This window comes from Diceros bicornis, chromosome 9 (assembly GCF_020826845.1).
Source record: "Diceros bicornis minor isolate mBicDic1 chromosome 9, mDicBic1.mat.cur, whole genome shotgun sequence".
Lineage (NCBI taxonomy): Eukaryota > Metazoa > Chordata > Mammalia > Perissodactyla > Rhinocerotidae > Diceros > Diceros bicornis.
Window position 1 is genome coordinate 69216359 of NC_080748.1, and position 15068 is coordinate 69231426.

General features: G+C 32.8%; 1 protein-coding gene across 1 annotated transcript in view; it reads left to right on the forward strand.

The window, feature by feature from the left end:
* Positions 1-15068, forward strand: part of GPC5 (glypican 5) — a 1284867-nt gene that overhangs the window by 625248 nt on the left and 644551 nt on the right. Inside the window, exon 7 of the mRNA XM_058548368.1 lies at positions 8358-8514. Within this exon, the coding sequence (XP_058404351.1) occupies positions 8358-8514 (157 nt within the window). The remainder of the gene's footprint in view (positions 1-8357; positions 8515-15068) is intronic.

Here is a 15068-nt window from a genome sequence, read left to right on the forward strand (position 1 = left end):
AGTTCCTTGGAGTGTTTTCACATGACATTTCACAAGAGCCATTTGAGAATTGATAACATTTGACATGCACACTAACCTCTTTCGGTCCCACAATTCTTCTGAGTTCTATTTGAGGTTGTGTTTCTTTTGCTATTTCTACCTTATTCCCGCACTTTCTCATTAGCTTTTAGTTTTAACTCTCCTGTGCGGTCTAATTTAGAGTAGACTAGGACAGACAATTTAATTATAAACTTATCCGGTCACTTTTGGTATGATAGCTCAGAAGACGCGACTGGTCCCTTTTTGAGTTGGAGGTAAGGATCAGGCATGGTGGAAGGGAGACTTATAGAATTTTCTTATGGGCACAAGAACAAACGACTTCTTTGCAGTATTAGAGGCCAGCGAGTGAATGTAGTAATCTTTTTCTAAGTTCAGTATTCTATTTACAAAATCACAAGACTTTTATAGTAAATTGCCAGACTGCATCACATAAACCAAATGCCAACAGAACAGTGACCTTTCAAATTACTGGCACAACAGAAGCTGAGATCAGAAAGCTCAAACTTAAACACTGACAAGAAATCCTACAGAAATGACTTCTGTGTGTGGGCAACTTAGCATAACCTGATATACTGTAAAATGTGTTTGACTTTTTAGGTAGAATAGTCTATAAAGGTTTAGCTGCTTTTGAAAATATAAATTTGGAGTTTTGTGGTAGTTAGGTTATGTGAACAAAATATTTTCTAAATTTGAAAGAGAAAGATTGGGAAAGTTTAGTGTAAGAAAAATTTGTAAAAGATGACTATAACAGTGTTCGTGGGGAAGGTGCAAGTAGGGTGGAGTGTGCTGGGGTTTGTGATGGAGGTTTGGGGAAAGGGAAGTTAAGTTGCAAAAAAGATAGATTATGTCATATAATGAGTTTTTTTAAAAAAGGTCTCATTTGAAATATGTTACGGAGATAAATTTTAAAATACATCATGAAGAATTTTGAATCAGATTTCCAATTTTAAAATGTTGTGAGCTTCTGTTGTTTTACTATTTCCTATACGTTTCTTTATAGGTTTCACTGAAACTGTATGAAAGTGCAGATACCAGTTAATTTATAACAAAATTAAATTCATACACATGTATATATTTGCATGTATATATATACATGGAGATTTTTCAGTCTATACTTAAAATGGATTCTTTAGAGATGTTTTATTAATGATGCAATGATTTTTTTGTATATCTTTAGTTTTCTGGTTTGAAATTTTTCTGTCAACATTTTAATTTTCACTTACATATTCTCATCAATAGTATAAAACTGTAAAACAGCAGATTTTACCGTGTCTACATTTGAAGAAATGACTAGAGGTCCATATATGATGACCAATACTTTCTAAACACATATTTACTTCTTGTATTTCTGTGTAAATGATTGTAAGAGGATGGGGGAAATATTTTAGAGATGTATCATTATATATGGGATTTTGAAGCACATTCAGTTGCTCTCATGTTTGGAGATTTTTGAATCTGATGAATACGTTTCTCTTTCACAGCAAACATGTTGGATATGTGAGCCATCTATAGCCCGCATAGATTTTGTTTAAGTGTTTGAAAGGCTATTTCAGATATGGAATATTGGCAGACAGTTAGTAAAAAGCAAATTGAGTCTATTGAGAGATTAATTCAACAGCTGAAAGAAATACATTTGCCTTAGAGTCATCAGATATTCTACCCACCAAACTCATCCTCCAAGACAGCATCCCTAATGAGGTTCCTAAACCAATTAAACATAAGCAGGAAGCATCAGTCATCAAAACTGACTATTTTCAGATAATCAGCTGACTGCACAAACTGCATGGCATTGAGAAAAGTAGGAACATCCTAAAAGTTGTTTTTTTTTTCTGTTCTCACTTTGTTGGCTTTCAGTTTTATGGATGTCGTGTCTTGCACAGAACACTAAAAATGAGCCTAGTGCTTTATAGTATATGAAGTGCTTTCCCGTGCATTATTATTCAATAGAATAAAATGAGTTTTAATTGGCTTAAGTGATTTGTTTAACGGCACACAATGTGTGGCTGGGACTCAAAATCATGCCCTTTCTTCTGTTGTAATTGTTCTATAAATATGTATGTATTGATCGACTTTGTACCCTTCAGGACAGGGTTCAAGTGTTCAAGATGCCATCACCTTTGCATTTGGGCAGACTCAGATAAAGCCAAGGCAGAATGAGGAGGAAGGGAGAAGTTTTTATTCCCATATGGGTTTCCTCCTTCAAAGATCGAATCAGGGTAGCGATATCAGTTCTTACTGGTTATAATGACAATAACGATATAGATAGCAGACCATTACTGACAATATGCTAGCACTTTACATAATTTAATCCAAATAATAACTCACAAAACCTTCCGAAGAGATATTCTTTTCCTGTTTTACAAATGCAGAAAATGTAGGTCCAGAGAAGTAATGCTAAATTTATTTGAGGTTTTAAGGTTTGAAAAATTCTTATAACATATTCTATATTTTATGAATATATGGAACAGCTATTTGTGTATGTGGTGAAAATGAAGGAAGATTTGTTTCACTATGTGGTATTAGTGTGTTTACTGTAATATGATTGATTTCCATGTGTCATTTATAGAAATTGGCTTCATTATTATTCTATAGTCATTTTATTTGTGCATGTTCCTTTAAATGTGCACATTTGGAAAACTTTTTGTTTTATTAAAGACATTTGTAGGAGGGCTTCCCCTTAGGATAGCTATATGTATTTCTCAAAAGTGGCTTAAGAGTAGGATGTGAAATAATGCTTGCCCATGAGGATGGCGCCAGCAGAGCATGGGGGAGTGATTTGCATCTGTCTCCCTGAGGCATTGGAGGAGGAAAGGATTATAAAGAGCTGATCCCCCATAAAAGAACAGGAGAGAATTTCATTATCTGATGACTCAAATTGTGAAGCTAAATTTCCCTCCCTACTCTAGGAAAAAAATGAATTTTTTCATGAATCAATTTTTTGAAAATATTCCTACATATGCATTTAAAAAGGTAATTGGAGCATGCCTTTTCTTTCTAGTTTATAGTAATTGGGATGGCAAACAAATATATTGGGAAATATTTCTTAAGATAATCCTTCAATGTCAAGTTTTTGTTTAAAAAACTTCTTAGATGTTTCCAGGTATTCAGGAATAAAATTGTTTTAACTTCTTATTAAGGATTAAAAAGAAAAATAATTTAGCGATATCACAAAACTTTATTCCTGATTTCAGATTATTTCTTTTATTTTAATTTTATCTTGTTGCCTGTTAGTGAATGCCAACTTCAAAATAAAGTAGGGTATATACTTAGCACTTTTTAAGAACTAAGACTATGTCTTCTCCTTTGATATGAACATATATCTTCCAAATACACACATGTTGCACAGTATATGCTCAATTAATATCGTTGAATGAATAAATGAAGCAAGCTGCCAGTCAACAAACATGAATCCAAAAGTTATTCTAGAACATCATGGTCTCTAAAGATTTGAGTAAAAATGAAAACATTTTAATAAATTAGATATAAACGTCACTGAAGACAAGGTAAGTTTAATACATTATTTCCAAATTTAAAATAAATTAATTAAAATATATTTATTTAACATCTACAGTTTGGAAATCCCTCTAGTCAAGATGGAGAGTGTAAAGTTGATTAAATCATGGTCTCATCTTTGAGAAACTCACTGTTAATCAGAAATGTGTAGTATAGACTCAAGAAAGTTAAGTGCCAGTAAATGGTACACACAGATTTAAAAGATTAGAGAAATAAGTATGGAGTGAAAAAAGAGATATTTGAGTTCGAACTTAAAATTTAGGTACAGTATGATACAATAAGAAGAGGAAAGGGGGTATTCTATGTGGAGGAAAAACAAAAGATGGAAGTGAGGAGAATATAAAGCAAGTATAAACATGATTATAGACATATAAATGACCACAATATCTGTGAAAGAAACAATCAGCCTGCTCTGTGGCAGAATTTGGGTGCTGGGGAACTGCGTTTAGACACAATTTAAAAGAAGTGTATTATAGAGGACCTTGACTGCAGGCTAAATTTGAACTTTTTTTCTGGGCCTCATTTCCAAATGTATGTTAATGGTTGTTGAATGAGGGAAGGGGGTCATTTGCTTATGTAAATTTGGAAAATATGAAGTGAATCTCAACTAAAAAAGATTTCTTACTGTAAGATTTCTCATGAGCCTTTAGTTCATGGATATCAAGAAGGAGTCATAGCATGAATTTCCCAAACATTTTACCACAGAACCTCCTTCTGTGACTCATCTATCTGGACTGATATTTCTCTTCCAGACACTTGTTGGGAACCAGTGGCTTTTTGACAGTAAAGAGTCACAGAAAGCATTAAAACAGAGAAATGACATGGTGAAAGTACTGATTTGGGGAAAATAATATGGTGGTGGTAGTTAGGAGAGACTGATATCCCCTGCAATGAGGGAGTTGGGAAGATAGGTTGTAGTGATACATGAGTAGTGGAGATGAACTGTTCTATTTTAAGAAACAAAGTGGTAGAGTACATTTTTATATCCAATTGCTGCTTGGAGATGAACTAAAGAGTGATAACGGCTGCAAATAAAGATTCAAGTGTAATTTGTATACAGGTAAGAGCACAACCTGTCAGAAAGAGACTACAAAGAAAGAACAGAGGATTTATGCTATTAACTGAAACATTTATCTCTATTTTTTTGAATGTATGAGGAGAAAGATGATCAAACTGAGAAGAAATCAGAACAGTTCAGTCAAAAGAATTGGGATTTGGAATAAGGATCTTACTCTGAAAAACTGTTTTCGTTAATTGGATATTTTTGCGAATTGTTTTATTATAATTGTGAGAATAGAAGTGAACGTTTGTGGACGTGTGATGATTGAGAAGTAAAAAAATAAATATTGTAAGACAGAACCTTCATGCAGAGGAGATGGAGATATTGACCCTACCAGAGGGAGATGGGGTTATTGGGGACCTGGAAGCATGGATCAGATGAGATCCTGGATATATATGGATAAGTTGATCATAGGAGACAGCAATTATGTTTCTTGTTCAGAGACTTGGAAAACAGTGAGAGGGATCTTAAAGAGTCAGAGAACTGAAAAGTGGAGGAAAGGTAAAATCTGATAGCTTGTTTCCAAGGGTATGATCTTCTTAGTAAGGTGATGTCTTATGGAACTGTTGACAACTTGTTCTGAAGAATATGCTAGAAAATCAAAAGAGACCAAAGAAAAAGATTGCTAAGAAGTAAGTGTGGCCTACTTGGGGGTTAGAGAGTGTATTCATTTTCTCTTGCTGCATAACAAATAACCACACCATTAGCAGTTTAAAACAACATCCATTTATTAACTCAGAGTTCCATGGTCAGAAGTCCGAGTGGGCTCAGTGCTCAGGGTTCTGGGCTCAAGGTCTCACAAGGCTGCAGTCAAGTTGTCAACCAAGCTTGACTCAGTTTGGAGGCCCGGGGGTAGACTCCTCTTCCAGGCTCATCTAGATTGTTGGTAGAATTCAGTTGTAGGACTGAGGGCCGGATTCCTTGAAGTCTGTAAAGTAGATCACCGTTAGCTAGTCCTTGCCCCAGGACTTTCAGCAGACTGTCTCTTCGGATTTCTCAGGGCATCCAAGCTTACACTTTCAAGGGCAGCAGCATGATCTCTCACTTCCAATCCTCCCCAGACCTCAGGCTTCCAATCTCTCTGACTTCTGCTGATAGCCGAAGAAAACTTGCTGCTTTTAAAGAACTCATGTGATTACATTAGGTCCACTCAGATACTCTCCCTTCTGATCAACTCAAAGTCAACAGATTAATAACCTTTATCAAATTTGCAAAATTCCTTTTGCCGTGTAATGTAGTGGGTGTGACAGTCACAGCATATACACTGTCCCAGGGATGAGACTGAAAAGAATTGGGGCCCATTTTAAAATTCTGCCCACCACAGAGAGTCAAAATTAAATTAAATTTTGTATAGTTTTCTTTCTTAAAAATGTGAGTTCATGAGCCTTAGATGTTTCTTAGAGTGTCACTGGAGTGATGGAGAAGAGAAAATTAGTACACATACTAATTTTTTAAAAATATGTTCTGTATTACTTTTACCATTCCTTATAAATAAATGAATCATTCTCTGACAATTAAAGTATTCAATCACTTTCAAACAAAACCAATTTCCTAAAACAGTAAGTTTTGTTTCACACGTACTATCTTTCTGTTTTCGTTTTTGAGTTCAAATTCAGTGGGTTGGATCTTCGTGACGCATACGTTGGTGGTGTTCAGAAGATTCCATCCTGTTTTGACCAAGGGCCCAGTTAAATACTGGAAGAATACTTAGGGAAGGAAAGAGGGACTAAAGTTGAAATGGGAAAATGTTGGGAAAGAATGTCAGGGACGAAAAGGAGTAACACATTGCCAGGGAGCTGGGCTTTTGTTGTACTTGTCAGATAATACTTTGAAAAATTTTAATGGAAGTCACGTCATTGAATTCTTTATCAAATAGTTTTTTTCAATTAATGTATTCTGGCTGTCTAAGCAATATTGTAATAGAATATATAATAAAGTAGATAAAATAATCAAAATATATTCATTTTTAATGTGCCAAAACTATGCACAGTACTTTACATATATTTTTTTCTCACAATAAGAACAATGGCCCAGGTATATTATTGTCCTATTTTAAATATGAGGGAACTGAGTTATTCAGGAACTTGCCCAATGTCCAATGTCTCAGGGTTAGTATACATCAGAATCAGGATTTAAATCTAAGTATGTTGGACCTCAGAGTCCAAGCCCTTTATGATTATGATAAATAAAAAATGATAAATTTTTATAAAAATTTTAATAAAATAATATCATTAATCCTTTCTGTCCTTCTTCAGATTTTGAATTCTTACGTGTTTGGTTACATATCTCTATTTCTCCATTGCCATGCTCCCTGCAGGAAGTAGCATACGCATCAGTGCATTAAACATAGTAAAGAAATTTTGTTTAACTTAACATTTCCTAAATTCACTTGACCATGAAAGAAACCTTCTTTTAAATTTAACACCTATTAAAGCATTTTGGGAAATGCTGATAAATAGAAATAAATCCTGATCAGAATTTGAAATTCTTGACAATTGTTTTAACATTTCACTTTTTTAGGGAAAATAAATTTTAAAGATCAGTAATATTTCAGAATTCATTACCTAATTTTATTTTTAATTTTGAAAACTTGTGAATTGTCAAAGTTCAGTTGCTTAATCTAAGTGTTCTTTAAATGCTTAACACATTTGTCTTAGACGTACTGTGGGTATTTGCCTCGATGTTTTTCCATATGAAATGGTGTCCTTGGGTTGTGTGTTTAATTATTGTTTGCTAATCAATACTATTATCTGGGAAATCTCTTGGAGGAAATAAGCCTAATACTTTCATAAAGCACCCATTTCATAAATGACCATTCACTGTTGAGCAGCGGTACATTTTATTCATAATATAGCCGTACCCTCTAGTGCTCATGCTTGGTCACGTGTTCTCCAAAACTGCCTTAGAGGGGTAAATGTCACATATTGGATCATTTTACTCAGTCTTAGCTTTAAGTGAAATATTCTGTTATTCATAACCACTTTTTTGAAAAGGAGTGCAGGCATCCCAATATTATTGAAAAATATTACTAGCACTCCCGTACTGTAGGGTAAAATGGCTATTCCATCTATTTTGCTCTTGAAAGTAAATGAATACTTGAGAACCAAGAACTGAAAAGTTGCTTAAATTTCTTAAGTGATTTGTAGAAATGGAAGTAGGACCTAAGTCTTTTGTTCCAAGGTTCAGTTCTGTGCCATATGCATTGGACCATGTATTTGATCCAAGAAAGTTTAAATAAAGCTATAAATGCATGTGTCTAAAATTCTACATTCTTCTGACTGAATCTCTTCTGGAAGAATAGTACTCTAATTTTTGAGAATTTTTGGACTGTTGGTTTACAAAATAGCACAACATTATCAGCCAATATAATGCAAAGGGAATTGTGTTGTATTGGAGTTTGATTTACCATGCTTAAACATTGTTTATTCAGAAACAAAGAACTCTCTAGCCAAACTATCCATGAGTGAGAAGGTCTATTTTTATTTGCTTTCCAAAGCCTTATCCAAAGCTTTCTCATAGAGCTAGTATGCAGATCGTAGCATTTTATAGCTGTAAGACCCTGCCCATTATTTATTATTATTTCAGTAGTTTTTATTTTTCTTCCAGGCTTGACTTGGCAACGTGTCTGCAGCAAAATAGTGGATACGCATCAGAAAATAATTCTAATTTCTATCTATGTTTTTGAACAGCATTTTCAGATGATTTGAATTTGCTATGAATAAACGTTTTTCGTATCCATATTCAGTTGTTACAGGGTAGGTCACCCAAACCCGACAAGTGGGAACTTCAGATGGGCAGTGGTGGTGGCATGCTGGAACAGGTCAGCGGAGACTGTGATGATGAAGATGGTTGTGGGGGATCAGGAAGTGGAGAAGTCAAGAGGACGCTAAAAATCACAGACTGTAAGTGTATGATTCTAACACCACTGCTAAAGAATTGATTTTGAAATATAATTAAAGATAATTATTATTGTGAACGTAAAGAAATAATGACGGGGAATTCAGAAGCATGCGATATTTGGAAATAAAAGTGAACCTATTTTTAGTTATCCAGGACATGCATTTTTGGAGGTTTTCTTTATTTTTAGCTAATGGCTTTAAGTGGAAATGACATTTTTCTGTGAAAAACTAGTGAAAGATCATCAGTTCTGAGAATTAAAGATTTTAAAGCAGGATAATCTTTAGGGCATGAAATAACCTGAATGATGGATGTTAAATGTATATTGATAAATAATGTGAAACTAGAATGGGTAAGGCCTACTACATAATTGAATTCTGCAATTTTATTATATTATCATGCCATTACATAAAAGATATGTTATTTTATTAGGTTTTTATCATAGTCAAATTGCAAATAAATTGGTTAAAAATATGGTTAGTTATGGTGGAAAATTACTTAGATTTACCTTTTATGAATGTATTTTTCCAAAAAATTCTCAAAAATCATTCACCTTGTTATGATTATATGGGTTTGAAAACCATTTCTGGCATTGCTAGACTGGTCACTACTACAAAAGATGGAACTGTCAAATAACAACAACAACAAAAAATCACCAAATGAATTTCCTTTCCTTGTCTTCACATAAAAATGAGGAATATAGCTTTTCCGTTGTCATGCATATGTTCACGTGCGCAAGAAAACCAAAGTGATCAACTGAGAAAGAAGTATGAAAGTTAATGCACCCAGAGCAGACAACTTTCAACTATTTGCTTACCTCAGGTCATACCAAAGCTGATTACTTTATAAAGTGATTTTCTGGACCTGTGCAGCCCTATCTGGAGGCTGGTCTGATAGTCTCCCTCTAAGTCACAGAGGGCTGCTTTGGACCTGTTAGACATGCCCTTTCATGATTTGGGTGGGAGAAGAATTCATTTACTTTTCAGTTCTCTTGTGGTAAATTTAGAACACCACAAATGCTTCAAGCAACAATACGCCATTCTTTCTGGGATCATGTTTTATACAGAAAATATATTGGTTAAAGGAATGGAAACCAAACGAGGTACAAAATCAAAAAAACAACTGATACGAAGCAATATGTTTTTCTGTCACCAGCAGTAATAAATTTAACATAGAAAGTAAATAGATGGGATTTAGTACACTGGAGCAGCAATTGAATGAAGGGCTACAAAAATCCTCGATGTATTAATACAATTTCCTAGTGAAAATTAGATATCTTCCACTCTTAAAGGAGCAGATAAGGATATGTGTTCTTGTCATTGGTGTTAACATAGTTTATCAGATTGCTTTATCTTGTTTTTCTATCTTTTGTTGTGTAGCCTAAAAAATAAAAATAAATAAGGAAGAAGAAGAAAATAAAAAAGAAAAGGTTTATTTTTACTAAGAATTAAAATGCTCTCCATTGTATTTTGGAATTGTGATATTTATCTACTAGGATAATATTAAATAATCTTTCATTTTCATTCTATCTTGAGTTTTTATATGTACCATAGTTTCATTGCCATTTGAATATTAGCAGGGTTAGAAGGCATAAAATTATTATAAAAAAATAGCTTAGGTGGAAATTTCATCTATAAATTGTGTGTGTATAAAATTAGCATTTTATAGAGATTTTTTACACCTGAAGTTATTTATAAGCTCTAGAATTTGTGATGTATTAATAAATAACTCTTTTTTGCTTTATTTCACAAGAGAAGTAGAGACAGTGGAGGATATTCAACTACTAATAGTTTTCTCACAAAACCATACTGTCAAAGTGGCAAGAATGAATTTTTTTCTTCAAAACCCTGTTTTCAATTACTACTAAAATGGACAGGTATGGTACAAGGAACTGTCCATCAGAATTGGGGAGATTTAAGATATAAATGACTTTCAGCAACTCCAGGAAAACATTAAAAAAAATCCACGTCTGCTGTGAGTGGGTTGCCTATCATGCTTCTAAGAGTTTATAGCTGTTGCCTTTCAATTTTTAACAAGTGGTTAGGAAACCACTGCGGATAGCATGCTGAAATAAAGAGGGACAGAAAGTAGCAAAGCGTAAGTCACATTTCTATTTTTATAAAGCACTATAATATTTTGCCTGTGTTTGGCTAGTTTGATACATTGCCGAGGCCAGTTAAGACAGTTTTAGATGGTCTTCAAAATATTGTGCTCCACAAAGTTTACCAGGACACCTTTTGTGTTAAGAACTTGAAATGCACCGTTATTTCTTCCTTAAACTGATGTTTATTCTTTATAACATACAACATAAGTAGAACACAGTTCATTTTTCACCTCAAAAATGTCTGATTACAAATAGCTATACATATATATATTTATTTATAGCTATATTTAATTGCAAGGAATAATACTAATATCATGCCCTGTACATTTAATGATTTTGCTCCATTTATGCAAATGTCCAAAGTTGATAAATATTTTACTAATCATCACTTGAACTGATTTTCTGCTTCTGTTTTTGTTCATGTCTATTTCAGGCAACAGAGGGTCTATATATTTCAATGTGCAAAGTTTTACCACCAAAATATTTATATACCTTTTAGGTATCATTTTTTTTTCATCAGCAATGGTATCAAATAATCTAACAAATTTTTAGTTTTTAAAACTCCCTCTATTTGTATTCTACCTGTTGGCTATTATTAAATGTTAACTGATATGTTCCTTATTAAAAGCAGCCATCTATACTATGTAGTTTTCACTCTTAGGAAGCTGAAAATATTTCCCTGTTTCAGTAGAATGTTTAAAAATTCCAATATTACAGAAACGTATTCTATATTTTTATTGTATTGAATTTGGCTCATTTAGATAGATACGGGTATTTCACTAGTAGTCTGGAATTGCAGAGTTGGAATGGCTTTGAACCTTCCTTTCTCCTCACCCCTGACACTTGCTGGCCTTTCTAAGTAGCTAACTGATACAGGTTCTAAACACCAGTGAAAAAACAAATTCTGTTCTTTTAGCAATGCAGAGCAAAACTATTCTCACTACCATCAACACTTTTTCAACTATTCGACTATTCTTCTAATTTTCCCAAATTCTGATAGTTTCAAATGTTGGAAAACAAACCAGAGTGCCACTGAAGACAGGCTTTAGAAAAGTTATTCTACATGTAGTTTTGAAAATCTGAAAATCTGCAGTAGCATTGCTTGCAATTCTTCTGTGATATTATAATTTAAGTGGCAATAACTCTGCTTTTAAAAAACAAAAAATATATAACCCGTGATCAACTTCACTTTGATAAGGCGGTTCACCATAATAATATCAGGAAAAATGAATGTGATCTCAAGTTGATTCAGATATATGCTCAAAAATAGTAGGGTGATTTTAAGTCTTCAAATTGAGATACTCTGTCTATTGTCATATTCATCATTGCTCGTATAATATTATGTAACATCTTAAGCAGTTTTAAAAATAATTTTACTTTAACTGAGAAATCTGTAAATAACAATAAAGATTGTGTGTGTTCAAATGGCTTTTTTCCCAATAGTTTTTTCAACATGGCTCTGCAGAACAGTCATGATATGGGTTCATAAAGACTTCTATGTTCAGAGTACCAATGCAGCATTCTGATCCTGAGGCCCTCCTGAATTGCCTCTTATTCAGCCACCCAAAGTCTTTCTTTAGATTGTCTACCATTAGGTTCTTCTTATCTCATGGGCTGCTCTTCCTCTACTCTTTCATGGGTTCTCATCATCCCCAATTTTAAATATTTGAAGAATCCAGGATTCAGGTCTCAAACCTTTTATTAAATCTATTCACAACAATTCTCCATCCCACCACCAGTTGCATACTGCATCATAATAACAATATGATACCCTGCCATCAATAGCACTATCCAGTTTATATAACATTTCCCTATGTGTTATCTCAGGAGGTAGGCTAATGAAAACAGAATGTCTTCAACTTAAATTAGATTAATTTGGTAATAGAAGGATAATACACTGGAATGTAAGTTACTAGATCTAGAAAGAATTTATGGTTGATCTTCTATAGCCTAAAATAAATAGAACTATTGTTTATATTGTGCTTTGTATTTGTCACTTAGTAACTAACCTCAGATCTGCCTATAACAAATTCATCTACAGCATGATACTAACAGTGACCTTGGAAGAGAATAGCATATTCCATATGCATAGTAAAATGAAAATGATACTGTTAGCCACTGAAGAATAAAGGTTGCTGATTTATTTAGTAATGCAGGATTGTGGAGTGAGTGAAAATTCTTGGCTTCCTCAAACTTATTTTCACCATAAATCACCTTTACTTCAAAATCTCAGCTAGGCATGGAGGTTAGGGAGAACTCAAAAAAATACTACAAGTGGCATTTTCTTTAGAAAATGTGATTTTTATTTTTCTTTCCAGAACTACGAAAACTATGTAGTTATTTATTTTGTAGAAATTATTTTGTATTATTTTATATTATCTAGTTGATAATTTTTTCTTTCCAGTATAAATTATGTCAAACAGATAATGTGAGCATATGATTCGTTTACATTAATAACAGCGCCAAATATGGCACTGTTATATATAATATATATATAAATATATATATATTTATATATATATAAATATATATATATTTATATATATATTTATATATATTATATATAATAATATAATATATATAAATATATATATTTAATATAATTATAATATAATTATATAATAATTATATATAATATAATATAATTAATTATAATATAATATATATAAATATATATATAAAAGTATATATATTCTTTCTAAAATTAAAGTTTCATCAAATTTGATTAAAATAAAATATATTCAGTTTACTTTGCAAAGTGCTCACAAATAGCCTGTTAATCAATTATCCCAAATTAAAGAAAATGTACTAAAAATAACTGAATAGCTTATCATATATTTACTTTATTCATTTATGCTAAAAATAAATAATCTTTATAAAGTTATTTAGACTCAAACCTCTGGGACGCAGTGAAAGTAATCTTGAGTAATGATTGTACACTTTGATCCACATTTTACAAGTGCCTAATACAGAAGGCTCATGATAAAACCACATCAAATTTCACAGAGAAACACTTCTTGATCTCGTTCAATGTTCCAAACTGTAAACACTTTGAAATTGTCTTCTACTACAGTTTTTACACTACCGATGAAAATTATACTAAAGAGAAATGAAATAAATCTAAGATAAATATATTTTAATTAATATGTGATCACTATGAATAATATTGTGATTATACATTTCCATTTTGGTTTCTAAATAATTGACCCTCATCCTAGCTGCTTGCTGTTTTGTTAACAAGATTGTGTAATAGAATCTGGATATCTAATGAATCATTTAAAATCATCTTACATTCTCTTGAAAAGTTACACATCACATTCATAGCTTTAAATAATAGAATTGAAATAAAAGGGTTTGTCCTTGAATGCCTAAGGAATGATTTTCATTGCTTTGGCTTAGACACAGAACTGATGTAAAAATCACTGTGGTAAAGAGAGAAGACATTATTAAAGCTTAAGAAGCCTCCTAGCACGCATTCCAGATCAACCAGCTGTTCTGCAAATCTCATAACTAAATCTATACCACACCAGAGGACATAAAATAAAAAAGTTATGGTATTTTTTGACTAGCATAATGCTAGGTATGACTGTGTGATCAATAGAAGAAGTAAAAAATTAAAATTTAAGAAAATTTCATCAGATACATTTTATCGTTGCTTGCCCAAAGTCATGTAGCTGTCAAAACCAGGAACAAACCATATTTGTATCCAGGTCTATTTTTTTAATGTCATTCCATTGCAAATAAACAGAATGGTTATTGAAATTTCTATATTCTCCCTCAGTCAGGATTAATCAATAAAATGCATCATGTAGAAACAAGATAGGTATACTTTCAGCTCTTTAATGACTTCCATACCTCTAACTATATAGAAAGAGTATTTTCATATAGCTTATTGACCAATTAATTACTCATCTAACTATAAATAATTAAAATACATAACAGAGCATGTGATCTGGGCTCAAAGCTTCTCAAAGTCTCTTGTGTATACAAATCACTCAGGGCTCTTGTTAAAAAACCAAGTATGACCCAGGAAGTCTGAAGTGGGGCATTCCTTACGATCTCCCGGACGATGCTGTTGTTGCTGGTCTAAGGACCATATTATGAGGATCAAAAATTTACACCCTTGTTTATTACAGCCTTTATTTATTAGTATCTCTGAAATGTCTCGAATAAAGCAGTATGAACTCTTATAAAAAACTATATTTATATATTAGCATTACAAGAAAGCATCATATGCACTAGGACATTAGGGACTATAACAATTAGGCCGGTAATAGTGGCTTATCTTATATGATTTTTGGTATCAGTCTCAGTTTGATGGTTTTTAGCCTTGGGTCTACTTCCTAACACCAAAGGAGAACCACCTCCATCTTTTCTCAGGGTCTAAAGCCTTCAGCCTACACTTTCTTCAAGAAGAATCCCATTTTGAAACAGTGCCTCTGGTATCTCAGCAGA